General features: G+C 41.8%; 1 protein-coding gene across 3 annotated transcripts in view; it reads left to right on the forward strand.

Moving 5' to 3' along the window:
- TEC (tec protein tyrosine kinase) overlaps window positions 1-23,039 on the forward strand; it is a 126,993-nt gene that overhangs the window by 39,619 nt on the left and 64,335 nt on the right. For 2 of the 3 annotated variants that reach the window (XM_077279807.1, XM_077279809.1), the window contains exons 2-6: window positions 10,566-10,755; window positions 13,515-13,619; window positions 17,469-17,550; window positions 19,745-19,873; window positions 21,841-21,875. In XM_077279807.1, coding sequence (XP_077135922.1) covers window positions 10,566-10,755; window positions 13,515-13,619; window positions 17,469-17,550; window positions 19,745-19,873; window positions 21,841-21,875 — 541 coding nt within the window. Of the gene's footprint in view, window positions 1-9,357; window positions 9,530-10,565; window positions 10,756-13,514; window positions 13,620-17,468; window positions 17,551-19,744; window positions 19,874-21,840; window positions 21,876-23,039 lie in introns of all 3 variants that reach the window. The other variant, XM_077279808.1, reaches the window with a different exon arrangement.

Genomic DNA, 23,039 nt, shown 5'->3' on the forward strand with positions numbered 1-23,039 from the left:
TGATCATACCACAGCTCCTCGGCAGGGGAGGAAGCAAAAGAGTATACAGACAGGACAGCATGGGATCTCAAATGTCTGTATCCTCTCTTTTGCTTCCTCCTTGCCCAGGAGCAATGGTATGATCAGACCATGTTCCTGTACGGCCATTACACAGTACACAGCAGGGGCACATTTATAAGATTATCTCAGCACAGGAACATTTTATTTAAACACATCCAATTGTCGAACTTATTCAATAGATCTTGGAATAATAATAAAATGAGCTTTTGTTTGTGCAATGCATTAAAAGGGTTTTTCCACATAGTATTGATGGAATATCAGTAATAAGGCATATAAGATGTGGGACTGGTATCTTGGCCTCTCCTGTCCGCCTATCTCTCAAATCTGTCTAAAATATTTCTGTCTGAAGCATTTCATTCATATGAGCCAAGATTGCATGCAGGTATCTATAGAACCAGTTCTTCTAGTCCAACATTCCCTTTGCCTAGGGGTTTATTTAACACAAGTGCACTTTTTTTTTTTGCATTTTTGCTTGTGCCCATGAACCAAGATCAATGTCTTTATTTTTTACCCCAATTCTGAGAATTGAGCGACCGCCACATGCAGAATGAACATCTTTGACAGGTCAGGAAAGCCTGCACATTGTGTGTTGTGTATTATTAGTTGTGTGTTTTTCTTACATATCCTTACGGCTACTTCTTATAATATTTGATGTGTATTAATCAGTAGAACCATATAGTAACCAACTTTTAAGCCTGAAAATTCAGTTCTGAGTTTGGCATCCATTTACCGGGTTCCCAAACCGTAGAACTGTTTGTCATTAGCACAGAGATAACATTGCCGTGTCGTCTGCTGACACATACTAGACCGCATGGGCTAAAAGGACATTATTTTGGTTTACAACAGGGTTTTCTGGCAAAGTAGGATCTAGACGAGATGTGAATAGGCCCTTAGATTTAATAACCATCTGTGTAAGTTCAGACGTGTTCACTTTAACAGAATCAGGCATATTATTGTTATCTAGAGGTTCCCTTAAACTGGTTGTACAGAAGCCGGCGGCTACTTACTGCTGATTATCGCAGGCGAAATATGAACAGGAAATCCTTTCACTTCCTTATCACAGTTTACACTCTTTCTTCTGGCTGCCAATTCATCTTTAGATTATTTTAGAACAATAAGGAGCAGCGTCAGTTTACATAGGATATTGTTAACTGGACAAGCGGGACATGTCTTTGTTAAACATCTCAGTTCTTGTGCCTGGAAAAGGAACCTGGCATTTAGTTTAACAATAGTGAAAGATTGATGGGAATAAAATACAATGTAAATATAGTCCAACGGCAGCGATTGTGGCAGAGCTACATCGGGACTAGATGGGAAAACAGCAGGTAGCAGTGGTAAGCCAACTCCTGTAGTCTCCAGAGACAGGCAAGCTGTGCTATGCTTGCATCTGCTGTACATGCAGGAAAGATAATGATTAGGGTTGATTGAATGGCTGTGGATAACTGCTTATCTGAATAGCTATAGCGCTTCCCGAATATCTGCCTCGGTAACCTGGATACCTGGAGAACTCCCGATATCAGCTGCATGTGTGGCGTATGACAGTCACAACAAACAGGCTCTCCGTGCATGTGTTGTCACTCACACAGCCACGACACATCCAGTCTCCGCGCCGGACAGCTGAATATCCGGAGCGCTACAGGTATCCGGGTTCCCGCTGCAGCTATTCGGGAAGCACTATACATATTCGGAAATGCACTTATGTGAAGCTATTCGATCAACCCTAATAATGATCATTCTCTTACCATCCCCATGAACCTCCAATGAAATGTGGACTTTGTCAATAGTAATTAATATGGGTTAATTAATGGGTCACAGTCACTACATTCAACACTATCAATGGTCACCTCACCCAGATAGATAACATTTTCCCATGTTTCAGCCTTCTCTTCCTTTTCACTAGATGAGACTGGAACATCCAAGGACACATTGTAAGCAAAAAATATTTGATATGGATATATATGTTTTAATTAAAGGACCAATAGGACATTTTTATAAAAGCATGTTTGTACTATTCATGATACAATAGTATAACAACTAGTCCACTACACTACTTCTTTCCCGCTCTTTTTCTCTCTCTTCCCCCTCTCTTTGTGTATTGCTTTTTCTTTTTTTTTTTGCTGTCTCTCTAATTCACTTTTATCCCCCATTATTTCTTTCATATTTTCTTCCTTTTTCTTGTCTCTCTCACCTCTTTCTTTATATGTTGAGATCTATCTAACACAGGGGAGCAGAGGATGGGGCCTGCAGCACTGAGAAGAAGCAGTGTGCTGTAAGGAAATTAATTTTTTGTATACAGTGGCTTGTGAAAGTATTCCCCCCCTTAGCATTTTTCGTGTTTTGCTACCTCACAACCTGGAATTTCACTTTTTCTTTCTTTTTTTTTTTTGAGGGTTTTCCATCTGTTCATATATCAAATATGCTTACAAATGTGAACATTTGGTTTTCTTTTTATTGTGAAGCAAGCAACAAATAAGAAAAAACAACTGAAAACTTTAGTGTGCATAAGTATTCACCATCTAAAAGTCAGTACTTTTGGGAGCCTCCTTTTGTGGCAATTACAGCTGCAAGTCACTTTGGATAAGTCTCTGAGGGTCTGTGCACACGTTGCGGATTGTGCTGCGGATCCACAGCGGATTGGCCGCTGTGGATTCGCAGCAGTTTTCCATGCGTTTACAGTGCCATGTAAACCTATGGAAAACAAAATCCGCAGTGCACATGCTGCAGGAAAAAACGAGCGGAAACGTAGTGTTGTTTAGGGCTAGGTTCACATTGCGTAAACAGCAGCCTGTTCAACACATGCGTTAACGAGCTGCTGTTAGCGCAAGTGCCGACTTGTCATACCGCTAACGCAGATAGAGCATCTGCTAGCTCTATCTGCGCTAGCAGTGACGGACCCAGAAACGCTGCAGCCCGCGTCCCAGGGTCCGTCACTCAATGACGGCACATCACTAGCGCACGCCCATTGTGGGCATGCGCTAGTGATGCGTCCGCCATAGGGCTTAATGGCGGTGTTAAAGAACTACGTTACACCGCGTTATGCCGCGGTGTAACGCAGTCCGTCTAACGGACCACTAAAATGCAGTGTGAACCTGGCCTTATTCCGCAGCATGTCAATTCTTGGTGCGGATTCCGCAGCGGTTTACACCTGCTCCATAATAGGAATCCGCAGGTGTAAAACCGCATGTGAAATCCGCACAAAATCCACAAAAAAATTTGCGGTAATTCCGCAGGTAATCCGCAGTGTGGTTTACCTGCGGATTTACCAAAATCAGTCCTGAAAAATCTGCAGGACTTTCCGCAACGTGTGCACATACCCTGAACCTTCCACATCTTGCCATTGGGATTTTTGCCCATTCCTCAAGGCAAAACTGCTCCAGCTCCTTCACGTTAGATGGTTTCCTCTGTTGAACAGCAATCTTCAAGTCTGAGCGCAGATTCTCAGTTGGAGTGAATATATGCACATGCCAATTTTTTAGTTATTTGATCCCATAAATTTAATTTATGTTTATGTTTTTCTCACTTCAGTTCTCCAACTAAGGCTACTTTCACACTAGCGTTTTTGGCTGTACGTCGCAATGCGTCGTTTAGGAGAAAAAAACGCATCCTGCAAAGTTGTCTGCAGGATGCGTTTTTTCCCCATAAACTTACATTACCGACGCATTGCGACGTATCGCCACACGACGCAACCGTCGGGCGATGGTTGCGTCGTGTTTTGGCGGACCGCCGGCACAAAAAAAGTTGCGCTGCCGAAACTCCGCGCCCTCCTCCCCGGACCTTACAATGGAGCAGCGGAAGAGTCGTAAGACTGCTTCCGCTGCCCCCGTTGTGCATTTCTTTCACAGCATGTGTCGGCCTGATGAACTGCGACGGGCCCGTATCGACGCTAGTGTGAAAGCAGCCTGAGACTATTTAGTGCTGATGCATCACACACACATTGAATTATAAAAATATTTACACATGTTGTAATGTAACAAAATAAGTAAAAAGCCAGTGGGGTGCATATTTTCCACGTCAGTGTCCTATTACTGACACTTCCATGTCATATTGCGTCATATTGTTGACACTTCCTCACTGTTGTAGGCATTCCCCTATACTCCAGTCAAATGTAAAGGGCGAACCTCCAGCATTGTTTATAGCAGAGCATCTTGAGTTCTGACTCACCCTTTACCAAAGTGTTGATAAGTTGCCCCTTTTTTATTTGTCCCTGGCCACAGTAATTCCTGATTCAACATAATTTTCTACTAATTTTAGCATTACATAGAGTTTAGGAGACAAAGAAGCTGGGAGGTTACGGGGACGCAGTGGGGGGTGAGATGCCACAGTTCATCTAATTCATGACAAGCTGTGCCCCTCTTCATGAATAAGGAGGCAGCGTCTGACTCTTGCAGGAACCCTTATCAAGATTGCTGTGAGCATTCGGCCCTAAATTTTGTTATAGGGAGAAATGTCTAAACACTTTGTAAATCTTTAACTAGTAACCTCCTCATGCCATTGCTACAGTATTTTTTAGGTTAAGATTAGGTTTATGTTTTCTGGGGTTTTTTTTTTATTTTTTTTTTTAAATTACTATTATTATTATTATTATTATTATTATTTATTAATAAACCCCTGAGTGACCAAGCCAATTTTTTCAAATCTGTGATGTTTCAGCATATCCCAATGATTCTGAAACAGAATTTTTTTTATGTGACACATTGTACTTTGTTCCTGGTAAATTTAGTTCAAAATGGTTTGCTCTTTATTTTCGAAATTATCAGAAATTTGATGAAAATGTCAAAAAACTAACAATGTCCAAACTTTGAATGCTTATATCCTTAGACCAGATAGAGATATCACACAAAAATAAATACCGTATATACTCGTGTATAAGCCGAGATTTTAAGCACATTTTTTTGTGCTGAAAACACCCCTCTCAGCTTATACACGAGTCATTGTCCAGAAAGCTGGAGGGGGAGCTGGTGGCTGTAGCACAGTGACAGCTGCAGCCACCGGCTTCCAGAAGACATCAATGCTCACCCTCCGTCCCTGCATCTCTGTCCCGGCGCCGGCAGCTCTTTCCTGTTCCTGTGCTCAGCGGTCACATGGTACCGCTCTTTAAGGTAATGAATATGCACGTGACTCCATTTCCACAGGCGTGTAGCACATATTCATTACCTTAATGATCGGTACCACCTGACCGCTCAGCACAGGAAGAAGCTGCCGCGTCAGGACAATGGAAATGCAGGGACGTTCAGCGATGGCGCGAGGAGGGTGAGTATGACGGGTGGAGCCGAGCCATGCATGCAAGATGGGATGGGGGAGCCATGCATACAAGATGGGATGGGGGAGCCATGCATACAAGATGGGACGGGGGAGCCATGCATACAAGATGGGACGGGGGAGCCAACCATACAAGGATGGGCGGAGCTGAGCCATGCATACAAGATGGGACGGGGGGAGCCATGCATTCAAGATGGGACAGGGAGCCAACCATACAAGGATGGGCGGAGCCGAGCCATGCATACAAGATGGGACGGGGGGGGGGAGCCATGCATACAACGAGGGGAACGGGGAGCCATGCATACAACAGGAGGAGCCACACAGAGCAGGACAGGATTGGGGAACCATGCATACTGGGATAGGAATGAGGGGACAATACATACCCGGCTTATACTCTAGTCAATAAGCTTACCCAGTTTTCCGTGGCAAAATTAGGTGCCTCGGCTTATACTCGGGTCGGCTTATACTCAGGTATATACGGTAGATGACATTTCCCATAATTCTACTTTTAGGTCACCATCTTTTTTCAAATGTCCTTTTTTTGTTAGGATGTTACAAGGGTTAAAAATTTAGCAACAATTTTTAATTTAGTTTTCAAGGAAATTTACAATATATATATTTTTTTGTGATCTATTCAGGATTAAAGTGACTCTGAGGGGCCTATATTTTGGACTATTCGCCAAAAACGGCACCTGTAAGAGTAGTCAATACTACTAAGAATAAGTTTGTTCTTAGGTCAGTAAAAAGGTCTATTGGCAAATATTGGGGGGTCTCGTGGTGGTAAAACCTTAGTGGCTTTTCAGTGCCAAATATGATGAGATTTTATAAAACTACACTGCGTTAAGCTCCAATTACAAAAACTTTTGGAAAAACAAACAAAAAATAAAGAACAGATATTTCCATACTGTACCATAATTATATCACAAATATTTGACATATTTATTCAAACAGTAGAATCTTTTATTTTATTTAGCTATGGCTGTAAATCTTTTTGTTTTGTGGCAGGGGAAATTCTAACTTTTGTCCCCATTTTTGGGGTACATAAAAATGGTGCGTACTGCTGGCTGCCTAGTTCAGTATTGATCACTGAACTTAAGTGATTAAATCTGAGATTTCTCTTATTTTAGATGTTTCTGTGTGATTGTGTATGTCTGCAGTATGTTTGGTGCAGGATAAGCTGCTGTCACCTCATAAACTCATAAACACTGATGACATCCGTCTATGGTGTCTGTATGCCTTTTTATGCCTATAAGGTCAAGGGTTTGTCCTGGGGAGTAAACCCCTTTTATTAAATGCTGCAGACATCACTTAGATTATAATTACCATATTTTTGGACTATAAGACGCACCGGACCATAAGAAGCACCTAGGTTTTAGAGGAGGAAATTGGGAAAAAAAAAAAGGAAAATGTGGTCAATTCTGTACTTAATTTCAACTATCCTAGTATATTTGGTCCCCTCATTTCCCTTATCCCTATCCTGGTATACATGGCTCCTCAACCCATCCTGGTGTGCATGGCTCCTTATCCTCATCCTGGTATGCATGGCCTCCTCATCCCTATCCTGGTATGCATGTTTCCCTTATCTCTATCCTGGTAGTCATGGCTCCTCATCCCTATCCTGGAAGGAATGCCCCCCCCCCCCTCATCCCTATCCTGGCACTAATGGTCGCCCTCATCCCTATCCTGATATGCAGGGCCCTCATCTCATCCTAGTATGCATGGTCCCATCCTTATCCTCGTATGCAGGGCCCCATCCCTCTCCTTGTATGATTGCCCCCCATCCCCGTCCTGGTATGCATGGCCCCATCAGAAAACATTAAAAAAATAAAACCATTACACTTACCTTCCCGGTGCTCCCTCGCAGCATCTTGTTCAGATGCCAGCAGCTGCTTTATGCTTTCAAGCATTGCATGGCAGGGACGTCATGTGTTGCTTATAAGCCGAAAGCAGCTGCCGGAATACTCACTGTTCTGCACGCCGGGATAGGCCACATTTATAACTGTGGCCTATGTTGTTTGGTACATCTGTCTAATTTTAACTTGGACAAGTCATAAAAAATGTGTAAAACACATCATGAATATGGTGCAAGTCATGAAAGAGAGTTTTTGGGCATAAATTAAGTCAGAATTCTGGGTCATTTAGATGATGAATATGCCTCAATGTGATTATATTGCTGTTTTTTTTTCCCCAAGAGCAAAGTTTTTTTTGTAATGCGAAAGCTTCTGTTGCTTTAAGGATTCAAAAAAGTTCTATTTCGTAATACATTAACAATAGCTAAACTTAAAATAAAAGCATGACACTAATAGGAACATGTACTGAATTCATAGAATATTACAAAAGTTATATCTATATGTCACCCCAAAAATGAGCATAGCACTTCATAAACAAAGAAAATACATATGTACCCAAAACAGTCACAGATAAGGAAGAGATCTATGATATTGTAAAATATTCAATTTTTATTTACGTTTTATTTATTTAACTGTGTTACTATCTGCAAGAATTCTGAGCTCTCATTTTTCAATTTTTGATGCAAAAACTGGGTTGAGTTTTTACAGGGTTAGATTTAAATTCCTGTAATATTGTTGGAGTTAATATATAACTGTTTCTGTGTTAGAATCTGTGTGAGATCTTCTATTGCTACAGGTAACAGGGAGTAAATGAATGCATTGTGATTTATATGTATACTATATTTACTAGATATATTCTATGCAATAGTACCTATATTAAGTCAGTAACATTTGGTCTGCATTTCTATTTGAGGTCTCCTTGTTTATGTCAAATGATTGTATAGGTTGTATTTTAATGCATTTAAATAACAGTTGAATATTTTACAATATCATAGGTCTCTTCCTTATCTGTGACCGCTTTGGGCACATGTGTATTTTCAATGTTACAGAAGTGTCAGAAATTGTCCCAGCAACGTCTGCCACAAAGTCACTCAGTCTCTCAGTGGTAGAGAAGTGAGAATGCTCATTCTGTAATCTAGATAACTTGTGTGGAAAAGGAAACCGTTAATGTTAAGGATTTATTTTGTACAACAGATACAGTGCAAATCGTGCCTTTCTTGTCCATTACTGCAGTATGATTATAGGCGCACACTATTGCTGCTGTTCCTCCGTTTCACTGTTCCCAAGTCTTCCATTTCTTTTAAATCCACCGTACACTTCCACAGATATGAATCTGGTTATTTAGTGCAAATTATCTGGTCTTTACCAAGTGGGTGTTGCTCACAGGTGTAGTAATGCAGAACAGCCTAAGGACACGCCCCAGAGGATCATATGGGCCACTCAACCTCTGTAAAATAAAAAAACAAACATAAAAACTAGCACTAAATAAAAAAGCCCAAACCGGAATACTCAGCAAAGTAGCGGGAATAAAATAAGAGCAGAAGCTGGCCACATTTAACCTGATCACAGGTCCTCTTTAAATTCCATTTACGGTATCTGTAGCCATTGGGTTGTTTAATGTCTTGTTTAAATGGGTCAGTGTCAGACTGTATTCAAGTCGTTCTGCCTCATTTACCAGCCTATGTGTACCGGCCAGCGAACAATGATGGGGACAGAACGATCACTAATACGATCAAGTTATTGCTATCACATCCTTTGTTTAGCAGTGCTAATTGGTCAGGATATTGCCGGCATGTTTACATGGGCCGATAATGGGTAATGAGTGCTCATGTTAATGGGCCCTTGGTCAAATCTGTTTTTATGTGTGTCTATTTATTTATCATATGGGCTGATTCACAGTGATGTTCGTATGAGAAAATCAGTCCAATAATCATCATTGTTTGTTTTATTAGAGTTTCATCAGAGTTTAGTCCATGTCAGTATTTACCATCAGGGTTTGGTCTGAGTTTTATTAGTTTTTTTTATATAGCTGTCCATGAAAAACGATCAGTACTCAGATAACATCCCTGTGCTGTCCGATTTTTTTTTTTTTCAACAGACCTATAAATTTGTATTGCTAATTTTGATCCAACACTTGCATCAAAATCGGACATGTCTCCACTGCTTTGACATCTATTTACTATTATAGGTATGAAAAACACAGATCGCACTCCTCTGCAAAAAATGGACTTGTAACTGAGCCCTAAGGCTGAAAAAAATGATGGCGCTTTTCTAAGCACCTACCCACCAGCGAAAAGATACAATATGGATTGGATCTATGTATCATCTTTTTTTTTTCATGGAGAATTTCACTTGAATGGGCAAGTTTCATCCTCATATTGGACCAAACTTGGATATGTCTCCATTTCTCTGATTGGGCATGTCTTCATTTCTCTGATTGGGCATGTCTCCATCTCTCTGATTGGATATGTCTCCATCTCTCTGATTGGATATGTCTCCATTTCTCTGATTGGACGTGTCTCCATTTCTCTGATTGCACGTGTCTCCATTTCTCTGATTGCACGTGTCTCCATTTCTCTGATTGCACGTGTCTCCATTTCTCTGATTGGACGTGTCTCCATTTCTCTGATTGGACGTGTCTCCATTTCTCTGATTGGGCGTGTCTCCATTTCTCTGATTGGACGTGTCTCCATCTCTCTGATTGGATATGTCTCCATCTCTCTGATTGGGCATGTCTCCATTTCTCTGATTTGACATGTCTTAATTTCTCTGATTGGGCATGTCTCCATTTCTCTGATTTGACATGTCTTAATTTTCTCTGATTGGACTTTGTTTCCATTTCTCTGATTGGATATGTCTCCATTTCACTGATTGGGCATGTCTCCATCTCTCTGATTGGGCATGTCTCCATCTCTCTGATTGGGCATGTCTCCATCTCTCTGATTGGGCATGTCTCCATTTCACTGATTGGGCATGTCTCCATCTCTCTGATTGGGCATGTCTCCATTTCACTGATTGGATTTGTCTCCATCTCTCTGATTGGATATGTCTCCATCTCTCTGATTGGGCATGTCTCCATTTTACTGATTGGGCATGTCTCCATCTCTCTGATTGGGCAGGTCTCCATCTCTCTGATTGGACTTGTTTCCATTTCTTTGATTGGACATGTCTCCATTTCTCTGATTGGACATGTCTCCATTTCTCTGATTGGGCATGTTGAAATTGAACAACCTGATTCTTCTTTGCACCCACAGATGCCGCCTAGATATATTTCATATCATAAGGATATATTTTCATATCATATTCTAGATATATGTCATGCTGTTTATTCAACCAGTTATAAAACAATGATATTAATATGCTTAGATTTACAAGCTAATTTTTCCTTGTTTTCAGTTTACAGTCCTTAATATTCAATGGCAGGGAGACCAGTGAACAGGAAGCTGACATGAATTCAGAAGTAATTCTTGAAGAAACTCTCATTAAAAGATCACAGCAGAAGAAGAGGACATCTCCATTAAACTACAAGGAAAGGATTTTTGTACTCACCAAGTCCAAAGTCACTTATTATGAAGGACGCTCCGAGGTAAGGGGATACTGAAATATCAGTTGTCTTATGCAAAACGTAAAGGGGATGTCCACTACTTGGACAACCCCTTCTCAATCACTGTTTCCCCCTTATAAAATAAGAGCAGCTATACTCTGGTGCTGGCACTGGCTCTCCTGACCCTTTGCTCAGTATTGAGTAGAAGCACCTTTTGAGTTACTACAGTCATGAATCTTCTTGGGAATGCTGCAACAAGTTTTTCACACTTGAATTTGGGGATCCTCTGCCATTCTTCCATGCAGATCCTCTCCAGTTCCATCAGGTTGGATAGTGAATGTTGGTGGACAGCCATTTCAGGTCTCTCCAGAGATGCTCAATTGGGTTTAGGTCAGGGCTGTGGCTGAGCCAGTCAAGAATGGTCACAGAATTGTTCTGAAGCCACTCCTTTGTTGTTTTAGCTGTGTGCTTAGGGTCATTGTCTTGTTGGAAGTTGAACCTTTGGCAAAGTCTAGGGTCCAGAACACTCTGGAAGAGGTTTTCATCCAGGATATCTCTGTACTTGACCGCATTCATGTTTCCTTCATGGCAACCAGTCGCCCTGTCCCTGCACCTGAAAAACACCCCCATAGCATGATGCTATCACCACCACCACCATGTTTCATTGTTGGGATTGTATTGGGCAGGTGATGAGCAATGCCTGGTTTTCTAGACACATACTGCTTAGAATTATCACAAAAAAGGTCTATCTTCAACTCACTAGACCAGATAATCTTATTTCTCATAGTCTGGGAGTCCTTCATATGTTTTTTAGCAAACTCTATGTGGGCTTTCATATGTCTTGCACTGAGGAGAGGCTTCCGTTGGGCCACTGTGCCGTAAAGGCCCGACTGGTGGAGGGCTGCAGTGACAGTTGACTTTGTAGAACTTTTTCCCATCTCCCTACTGCATCTCTGGAGCTCAGCCACAGTGATCTTTCGGGTTCTTCTTTACCTCTCTCACCAGGCACAATTGCTCAGTTTGGCTGGATGGCCAGGTCTAGGAAGACTTCTGGTGGTCCCAAACTTCTTCCATTTAAGGATTATGGAGGCTATAGGAGGCTCTTAGGAACCTTAAGTACTGCAGAAATTCTGTTGTAACCTTGGCCAGATATGTGCCTTGCCACAATTCTGTCTCTGAACCTTGGCTAGTTCCTTTGACCTCATGATTCTCATAGGGTCTGACATGCACTGTGAGCTGTGAGGTCTTATATAGACAGGTGTGTGCCTTTCCAAATCAAGTCCTATCAGTTTAATTAAACACAGCTGGACTCCAATGAAGGAGTAAAACCATCACAAGGATCACAAGGAAATGGACAGTATGTGACTTAAATATGAGTGTCTGAGCAAAGGTCTGAATATTTATGACCATGTGCTATTTCAGTTTTTCTTTTTTTTATAAGATTTGCAAAAATTTCTACATTTCTGTTTTTTTTCAGTCTAGATGGGGTGCAGAGTGTACATTAATATGAAAAAATGAACTTTTTTGAATTTACCAAATGGGTGCAATGAAACAAAGAGTGAAAAATGTTACCCTTGTAATAATGCAAAATTTATGGCTAAAAAACATTTTTGTGGGGAAAAATGTTTTTTTGTTTTTTAATTTTCAGGGCTCAAGCTTATAAACTTCTGTGAAGCACCTGGGGGTTCAAGGTGCTCAACACACATCTAGCTAAGCTCCCTGAGGGGTCTAGTTTCCAAAATGTCACTTGTGGGGAGTTTCCACTGTTTAGGCACATCAGGGGCTTTCCAAACGCGATATGGTGTCCGCAAATTATTCAAGCAAATTTTGTATTCAAAAAGTCAAATGGCGCTCCTGCTCTTCCAAGCCCTGCTGTGAGCCCAAACAGTAGTTTTCCCCCACCTATGGGGTATCTGCATGCACAGGAGAATTTGCACAAAAAAATTTGAGGTCCATTTTTTCCTGTTACCCTTGCGAAAATAAATAAGAAACAAATGGGATCTAAATTAAAACTTTTGTGACAAAAAGTTAAATGTTCATTTTTTCCTTACACATTCCAAAAATGCCTGTGACGCTCCTGAAGGGTTAATAAACTTGTGGTTTTGTGTACATTGAGGGGTGCAGTTTTTAGAATGGTGACACTTTCCGTATTTCCTGTCATATAGACCCCTCAAAGTCACTTCAAATGTAATGTGGTCAGTGTAATTTTTTGGGGAAAAATGAGAAATCGCTGGTCAACTATTAACCCTTATAACTTCCTAACAAAAATGTTATTTATTAAATATTTTGTGCGACATAACTCTCTGATTTAAGGGCATAAAAATTAAAAGTTTAAAAATCGAAAAATTTTCATCAAATTTCCGTATTTTTCACAAATAAATCCAAGTCATATCGAAAAAAAATTACCACTTTCTTAAAGTACAATATGTCACAAAAAAACAATCTCCGAATCAGTGGAATCCGTTGAAGTGTTCCAGAGTCATCACTTCATAAAGTGACAGTGGTAAAAATTGTACAATTTGGCCAGGTCATTAAGGTGCAAAAATAGCCTTAAGGGGCTGAAGAGGTCAATAACCTACTGTAAATACTGATAACATGTCTATGGCTGCAGGAGTAATCAAATCTGGTCCAATGGTCTTTTCTGTTACTACAAATATGACAGCCCTTTATCAGGAAGGCACAGAAGTCTTCATGGTTTTATTTTTCCTTTGCATTTGTCTAGTGACTTTTGTTCGATTTGATTAAATGACCTATGTTTGCAATATTCTTGTTCTTACTTTATTACTTTGTTTTTTTTGCAGAAGAGGAACAAGAAAGGATCAGTAGACGTTACCAAAATAAAGTGTGTGGAAGTTGTAAAGAACGAAACAGACCAGATTCCTTGCCAAAATAAATATGCATTTCAGGTATGTGGTCACTTATTATCTGTCTGGTTACCTGTTTCATCATATTACCAAGTGCTCCCTGTTACATCTCGTGAAAGATTGTAATGCACACACAACCTTATACAAAGACATAAAATGACAAATTAAACTGCTGGTTTTCCCATCTTGTCCATGGGTGGAGATCTCATCGGTGTAGCTTGAGCAGCTACACAGAGGCCCAAGAGGTCAGGGGGCCCATTTTACTTCCAAAATATGTGTAATTGTGCATTATAATGAGATATTGGACTGCAAAGGGCCAATACATTGTTTTGCACAGGGGCCCTCTTTTGTCTGTGTCCACCAGCCTGTGATCTTACCAATGTACCACCAATGGCTCCCTGTACTCGGCACTAAACCATGTGTAGAGCCATGGTGATCTGCTCCATACACTGTTACATCCAACCACTGCTGGAGGTAATAACAGCTTATTGTGAGGGGTGAAAGAAGCGTTCGTCCTCCTCCGATCTTATATTCATTGCCTATCATAATTGTGCTTCATTAATATAAAAACCCCTTAAAGTCGGCACCAGATTTAAATGTCTTTATAGGTCAAATTCACAGCTTAGTCTTAAAAAAGCTATCATGGTTATAATTGTATAAATCCAGCGAAAGATCCAATTTACTCAGACTGATTGAAAAGAAAATTAAAGTGATATTTACCCCTCCCCCCCACCAATCTCACACAGGTGCCCACATGGTCCTCGATTGCTCCTATTTCTTAGATCTGTCTCAACACTCCAGAAATGGCACTGCTTAGCCAGTCACTATTCTGACCAATGATTAGCAGACATTTTTGTTGTGTTGAGATGGGACCAAGGAGTGGAGACATCAGGGACTGAGTAACTAGTGAGTGTAGCTACCGAGTATCAGTGACAGTAACTCATTTTTTTATTCATTAGACTCTCTTCTACCCCTGTCCTCCATATCTTCACTTCACGACACGGACAGCGCCACTGCTTTCTATAACTCCACCCTCACATCAGCCATAGACTCAGTCGCCCCTCTCATGCATGGCAAAGTGTGACAAATCAATTGGCAACCCTGGCATAACAATCTCACCAAAACACTTCGACAAGCATCCAGGGTCGCGGAGCGGCGTTGGAAGAAAACACGCCTGCCAGACGACTTCACTGCTTTCAAACAAGCTACACTTGCCTTCAAATCAGCCCTCACCTCTGCTATAAAGACCTTTTTCACAAACCTTGTATCTTCATTATCCTACAACCCAAAGCAACTGTTCAGCACATTTAACTCTCTCCTCCGCCCACCACTGCCACCTCCAACTCCCCTAATCTCTTCCGAGGACTTTTCCACCTACTTCAAAAACAAGATCAACCAAACAAGGCAAACCTTTACTGCTCCACCACTTCAACCACTCCATACCTACTGCGACAGATTCTTTCTTCCCTTGGCATCAAAGACCTTGCCCTGTCCTGGATTGCCTCATACCTTTCCCACCGCACATTTAGCGTTTCCCACTCCCACACTACCTCCTCATCGCGCCCTCTCTCTGTTGTAGTCCCTCAAGGCTCTGTCCTGGGGCCATCTATACCCTTGGCCTAGGACAACTCATAAAGTCCCATGGCTTCCAGTACCACCTGTATGTGGACAGCACTCAGATCTACCTCTCTGGTCCAGATGTCACCACTCTGCTGTCCAGAATCCCGCAGTGTCTGTCAGCCATATCCTCCTTCGTCACCTCTCGCTTCCTAAAACTCAATGTAGACAAAACCGAACTAATCATCTTTCTCCCACCTCGCGTATCCCCCTTACCTGATCTGTCTATTATGGTAAACGGCATCACGTTCTCTCCCGCACCTGAAATCCGCTGCCTCGGGGTAGCTCTCGAATCTGCCCTGTCCTTCAAACAGCACGTCTAAACTCTTGCCACCTCCTGTCGCCTCCAACTCAAAAATATTGACAGAATCCGTCCCTTCCTCAGCCTACAATTTACTAAAACTCTTGTGCATGCCCTCATCATCTCCTGCCTCGATTACTGTAACACCCTCCTCTGTGGCCTCCCCGCTAACTCTCTCGCTTACTCCCCTGTTTTTCCCCTCTGCAAATCCCTCCACTGGCTCCCAATTCCCCAACGAATCCAGTTCAAACTTCTAACACTGATCTACAAAGCCATCCACAACCTGTCCCCTCCCTATATCTCTAAACTAATCTCCCACTTTCTTCCCTCACGTAATCTTCGATCCTCCCAAGACCTCCTACTCTCCTCCACACTTATTATTTCCTCACACAACTGCCTCCAAGATTTCTCCCGAATAGCCCCCATCCTCTGCAATTCCACGCCTCAACACATCCGATTGTCCACCACTCTCAGATCCTTCAGACAGAACCTGAAAACCCATCTCTTCAGGAAAGCCTACAGCCTGCAATAACCATTCTGCTGTCTCACCACCGCCCGAGCTGCCCCCTCAACAGCACCCGAGCTGCCCCCTCACCAGCACCCGAGCTGCCGCCTCACCAGCACCCGAGCTGCCGCCTCACCAGCACCCGAGCTGCCGCCTCACCAGCACCCGAGCTGCCGCCTCACCAGCACCCGAGCTGCCGCCTCACCAGCACCCGAGCTGCCGCCTCACCAGCACCCGAGCTGCCGCCTCACCAGCACCCGAGCTGCCGCCTCAAAAGCACCAGAGCTGCCGCCTCACCACCACCAGAGCTGCCGCCTCACCACCACCAGAGCTGCAGCACCCCCGACCTTCTTTCTTTTCCCTATTACCCCGTAGAATGTAAGTCCGCAAGGACAGGGTCCTCTCCCCTCTGTACCAGTCTGTCATTGTAAATTTGTTTACTGTAAACGATATCTATAACTCTGTATGTAACCCCTTTCTCATGTACTGCACCATGGAATTAATGGTGCTATATAAATAAATAATAATAATAGTTTGATCCTTGGAAAAGCTTTTTTGTTCCCTTTAACAAGATAAATTAATAACATAATTTTTTGGTTAAGCATGTAGTTAAAAGGCAAAAATTTGCCTGCAGCCACCACTTTAGGAGCTTACTGCATACTTTTTATTACTGACTTCAATATGTAAATATATACTTGAGTACATAAAAATGTATGTTTTTAAACTCTCTCTAGTGGTGGCTTCTGTATAGCCAGAATTTATATATTAAAGAGGTTGTCCAGTACTTTATATTGATGACCTATCCTTAGAATAGGTCATCAATATCAGATAGGTGGGGTGTGACAGCTGGCACCCCTGCCAATTAGCTGTTCTCAGTGCAGGCGCTGCTGGAAGTGATCAGTTGTGGAGTGGAATTACATAGCTCCATCCAATGTATGGTGACCGCAATGGGGTACAAATCCACCCATATTCAAATCACTAGGCATGGATGTGGAGTAATTGATCGTGGCCACTATTGATGGAGCTGCGTAGTTCTGCTCTGCAACTGAGCACAGCCGCGTGCCGCCGACACTGAAAAGCAGCTGACCATCAGAGCTGATAGTTGTTGCATCCCTACCGATCTGATATTGATGACTTATCTTAAGGATAGGCCATCAATATAAAGTACCAGAAAACCCCTTTAAATATTAATCTTTGCAGGGAATTTAAGCTGTAAATATGCAAATATATATACCAATATAAAAAGAGTAATCCACATTTATATTTGGACAAATTGAGATACAAAAGGAACCCAAATAATTGTCAAGGGCGAACATTTAATTTCAATGTTTCCACGATGATGCTGTACTGGACATCATATATCATTCTAGTAACTCTGGAATTGTGGTCAGTGGTGACTTCCTGTAGTAAGTCCTGAGTGTGTTGTGGTGTGGTCTTCATGATCTTATTTCCTCCCTTTATTTTATAGATTATCTATGATACGAACACTTTGTATGTATTCGCACCTACTGCTTACAGCCGGTCCCAATGGGTGAAAAGTCTGAAAAAAGGTGAATTTTAGAGTGTTCTCTTTATTGATGATTTATAAATCTTTACTATTTGTTATTAATTCTGGATTGTCTGCAGTGTTTAGTTAGACACATGGGTCCACGTTTATGAAGCAGTCAGATTTTGGTGTCTATTATGTGGCTAAAATGACACATGATGATGAATGTAATTTTAGAATATCATTTGCTCACCAAATTGAGCAAGTTTATCTGGTCTCCAAAGCACGTGTAATTTTACAGAAGATTTAGAATGAACAATGGGCAGATCAAATGTACACCTGCTCATAGACAGATATTTTATTACCTCACTGAATGATAAAGCATCACCAAGAGTACCTTCTTGGTAAAATGTGGCGCAAATTACTCCAAATTTACTTTAAAAATTCACAACGTAAATGTGGACTACAGTGTGTAGTAAAGAAAGATACTTAAGATTATTTTATACGCACACACACACACACGTATAAAGGGTATAAAAAGTGTACACACCCCTGTTAAAATGTCATGCCGTTGCTCATTTTACCAGCTAATTCTTCTCTTTTCTCTGTTCAATGTAGAAGCAGAAAGTCTCTAATCCCCGCCTTTATCCTTCCCCTCTTCAACTCCTGACCCAGCTGCTCCCTACTCCCAACCCCCCCCCCCCCCCCCCCCCCGCCGGGGACTGTTGCAGTGACTCATGACTCGTACAGTAAAAATTGACTTCCTGTTTCTACATAGAGCTTAGAAGGATTAAGCTAGTCAGTTTTTAATCAAGTGCTCAAGGGCGTGACAATCACTGTCACAAAGGTCGCAACTGGGCCGATGTGGATGAGGGGGCCTGCCGACGCCAGCACAAACTTCTACTAGATGTGCGTCCTCGGACACACATTCAGTGGAAGTGTATTGCTGCAGCGCAGAGGCCTGCCGGGTCTGTGCGCCACAATACACATTTCTGTCAAATCAGAGGCCAGCAGCTGATGTCAGCGTGCACGTGACAGGGGGTGCATGGCAGTGACATAATGCGCCCCCTTCATTGCAACTTTTTGGCAGAGGTCTTAAGGTTTTGTTTCAAAATAGACTGATATTTGGAATTCTTCATAATTCCCTCCACCTTGATTAATGCCCCAATTCCAGCTACAAAAAAACAGCTTCAAATCATAATGCTGCCTCCACAATGCTTCACTAAGGGGATAATGTTCTTTTGGTGATGCACAATGTTGGATTTGTGCCAAGCATGGCTTTTGGAATTATGGCAAAAAAAGTTAGATTTTGTTCACTTTGGGGCCTCTTCACAGACAAAACCCAAGAAAACGTTTGTTCCAAACGTCTTGGAGAACTAATGTAATTACAGACTGACTTGATGTTGCAATCATGGCTTTGTAGGGGCGGTATAATTGCTTCCAGGACTTTGTATTCTTCTATACCTTGAAGATAGTTTCTAATTAATCATCTGTATGTTTGCGGTTGTTGCCCTGTTGCAGTATAAAGGCAGACACCCTCCATGATGGTATTGCATGATGGAAAAGTATCTGCCTGTATTTCTCAGTATCAAGGACACCATTAGCCCTGACGAATCTCCATCACCATTTGCTGAAATGCAGCCCTAAACTTAGAAGAAACCTCCACTATGCTTCACTGTTGCCTGTAGACACTCATTTTTGTACTGCACTCCAGCTCTGTCAGCAGGATTTCACCCGTAAACTATTTCTATGCGCATCTGGCTCTTTCAAACACAAGTCCAGCAATATCTGTAAGTGGCCAGTTTATTTCTCTGTTATTGAGAAGTCAGCCTTTGACTTTATATGGAAATGAGGCTTTAGATCTGAAGCCTCTGACTCTTCAGCTGTATTCCTAGCATAATTACAGCTCCTCCTACTTTACTACTTGACTGACAGCCTCTATGCTGTGTGACTTTAGACAAACGAGTCACCAGTCAAGCAGTAGGAGGCAGGTCTGGGCAGGGAATAGAGCTGGAGTGGCTGAGGCTTCAGATCTACCATAGCCCTTCAGCCTCATTAACATATCAATTAAATTGCTGATTTCTCGGTTATGGAGGAGCATGTAAAGGTATTGCTGGACTTGAATAGTTTGGGGGGGGGGGGGTGAAATCCTGCTGACAGATTTCACGAATATTATACAGCATTCTTTTATTCAGCAGTGGGACTTTTTAAACATTTGGTACTATTCCATAACAACAGATATCTTGGTTTCTCTATAGAAATAAAATATAACAACAATACATTGTCCAAGTACCATCCTCAGTTTTGGGCAGATGGTGTGTTTCAGTGCTGCAGGCAAACCGACAAGTTGGCTCCGGGATGCGAAGAATATAATCTGTTTAACGATTGTAAGTAGGAGATCATTTTTTATTACTTCCTTACATCACATTGTCCTATAGTTTTAAATCCAATAATACAAAAGGGCAGAGAAATAAAAGTATCCCTTTTACCTCCCTTGTCTGTTAACAGAATACAAGCTACCGTTTATGTTTTTTATGTTGGTGTGTACACAGAATGACATAGGACAGCATTTGTCTTCTGAAAGACTGCAGGAAAAGCGTGAGAAATATAATGTCTCCCAGTGACCTTGCTGAATTATGCATAGACCTTACTCTTTTCAAGAGGACATGTCACTTGTTCAAAAAAAAATTGAGCTATGATTGGCAGCATCTGGGAGGGAAAGGTGAAAGCGCACTCTCCCAGAGAAGACACTAAAGAAATGTCTAGTTGGTCTGCCAGCAAAGATTTCACATATTGTGCTCCAAAAGCAATAAGTATGAATATCTCTACAGTGGAGTGACGCAGTGCAAAATGGAAAACAGTGGCAGAATCAGGAGAACTCTGGCAGCTTTACAAGGTATTTAACTCTATTTGTTGAGTTAACAACAAGTTAACAACAATAAGTGACAGGTATTCTTTTTAATGAGTAATAAGGCATAAACATAATTGAGCAAGAATGCTGGCAGTTATTATATTTCTCAAACTGATATTTCACTTGCTGCTCTCCAAAAGCAACAAATGTGAATATCTGTTCAATGGAGTGACACAGCACAAAACGGAAAAGAGAGTGAAAATCAGGGGAGCTCAGTGATTTTTAAAAGGTATTTAACTTATTTTTTTCAGCAAGAGTCAGGTCTTCTTCAAAGGGGTTGAACATCATTAGAAAACCCATTACTAATAAGCTCAGTGAAATAAAAAAAATTAAAAAGAAAAAGATACTCCTCTCCCATTCTTGCACCTCTCCATCATACTTAGTGCTGGTCTCTTGCAGCATTTACATTTGTTATTCTAAGGGTTCTAAGGGAAGAGTCAGACGGCTGCACAGCTGGGACAGACAGGGATCGCAACACAATTGTCAGACTGGCTGGCGGTTCTCCCGACAGCTGCATAGAAATACATACTGTGATGCTCGGGTCAGGAGAGCCGCCGGCCAGTCCGAGCATTGCGTTGTGATCCCCGTCCGAGTTATCCTGCTGACTGAAACTTCCTTTTAGCTCAAATGAAAGATGAACGCTGAAGATGACCAGCGGCTACTGATTGGCTGCAGTGCTAATGTGAGATGGCCCGTCCAGCTGTAATATATGTGGCAGCCATAACGTTCTATAGTCCAAGAGTGTTTCTCATGCTCCACTAGTGGTTCTGTACTGACTCGGTTAGACCCACGACAAGGTCCAAAGCTATAGAAAATCCAAGATTCCGAGGCATCAGAGAAAATAGTGATAAAACATAACCTTTATTCCATCCCCAAAAAAACACATGGTGAAACACAATCGAGGCAGATGAGTGAAGCAACCCCTCGGCCCAAAATGGCCCCTTCCAGGCCACAAGCACAACAAAAACTACAGCTATAGAAGCACAACAAAAATTACTGCCATGTCATTTTTGTTGTGTTTCTGGCTTGGAAGGGGCCATTTTGGGCCGAGGGGTTGCTTCACTCGTCTGGCTCAATTGTGTTTCACCATGTGATTTTTGGGGGATGGAATAAAGGTTATGTTTTATCCCCATTTTCTCTGGTGCCTCAGAATCTTGGATTTTCTATAACTTTCTATAGGTTTAGCAAGTTGCATTTTTTAAGATTCACGTGTGACCTTTTTAGTGGCACAACTTAGTCCATATCTTGGCATTAACTGCTTAGTAAATGTTGTGCTAAGTGTCTGAAGGAGCCGTTCCTGGCCTGGAAGTACTGACAAGAGGGTAATATCATAAGGGTCTCGTGTGGAACCTGAAATTACGCTATGTAGGACATTTTCTCCACCTTCTCTGCATATAGGACCTTAGCCCCAAAAAATGAATCTATGTATTTTCCTTTCTATAGTTCCAAGGAAGCCTCCACCTCCTACGCCAGATGAGGTAAGAGAAGCTGCAGTCATGCTGTATGACATCTTGTACTTCTTCATCGATTGAACCAAGTAAGGATATTAAAGGGAATCTGTCATCAGGTTTTTGCTCTGTAATGTAAAAAAGAAGGAAAGACGATCACTCTAGCTTGGGAGGTGCTGACTGAACGTGTAAATATTCCACTGACCGTAATCCAGAGGATAAACAGTCGCACTCTGAGTCTCGTATAATTTGCAAAAAAAGGATTTATTTCAATCACTTGCCAGTGATTCCCAAAGCAGCACCAGACAAGCCCACAATGGGATTTCAGTATTTATCAACTTTACACTACTCTACCCTTCCTTCAATCTCTATTATAAGGTTTGATAAAGACCAGGGACATGGTCGAAACGTTACTTTATGAAACAGTTTGCATTTCTCTACTGCGGTGAAGCAATTTTCTTTATCTGGTGATTGAAATAAATTCTTTTTTTGCAAATTATATGAGAATCTGAGTGCGACTGTTTATCCTCTGGATTTGCTCTGTAATGTGACAGCAGCATGATGTAGGGACAGACGCTGATTCCAGGAATGATGTGTCACTTAGTTTACTGAGTTCAGCAGTGGTGATAGAATTACAGTTTTCTCTGATTCAGATGTAGCAGAGCTCAGAATGCTGAGCTGTGTGTAACCCTCTAGTGATGATCTCCTGCTAACAAAATGGTGATTTTATTGAAACAGCAAAACATCCAAGTAACAAATCACAGCACAGAGTCTCTTCCCCCACATCATGCTGCTCTCAGATTACATAGCAAAAACTTGGGGACTGATTCCCTTTTAATGACAGTTACACATTTCAAGTGTGTCACAATGTGTAGGAAAATCAATTGTTTATTTTGTGTAAAGCTCTCTGCTATATTACCTTATATTCTGTAAGCCTCTAGCAATACAATAGAGCTCTCATTACTCTGCCCCAGTCTATACGGCAAAGCTCATGAGCTTACATGTGGGCAGAAAACCGAGGCTATTATTAGGCCATGTGCACACGCTGCGGATTCCATTGTGGAATTTTCCGCAGCGGATTTGATAAATCCGCAGTGAAAAACCGCTGCGGTTTTTACTGCGGATTTATCGCGGTTTTTATTGCGGTTTCCGCTGCGGGTTTTCAATTGCAGTTTCCTATTGCAGCAGGTTGAA

Source organism: Ranitomeya variabilis, chromosome 1 (assembly GCF_051348905.1).
Source record: "Ranitomeya variabilis isolate aRanVar5 chromosome 1, aRanVar5.hap1, whole genome shotgun sequence".
Lineage (NCBI taxonomy): Eukaryota > Metazoa > Chordata > Amphibia > Anura > Dendrobatidae > Ranitomeya > Ranitomeya variabilis.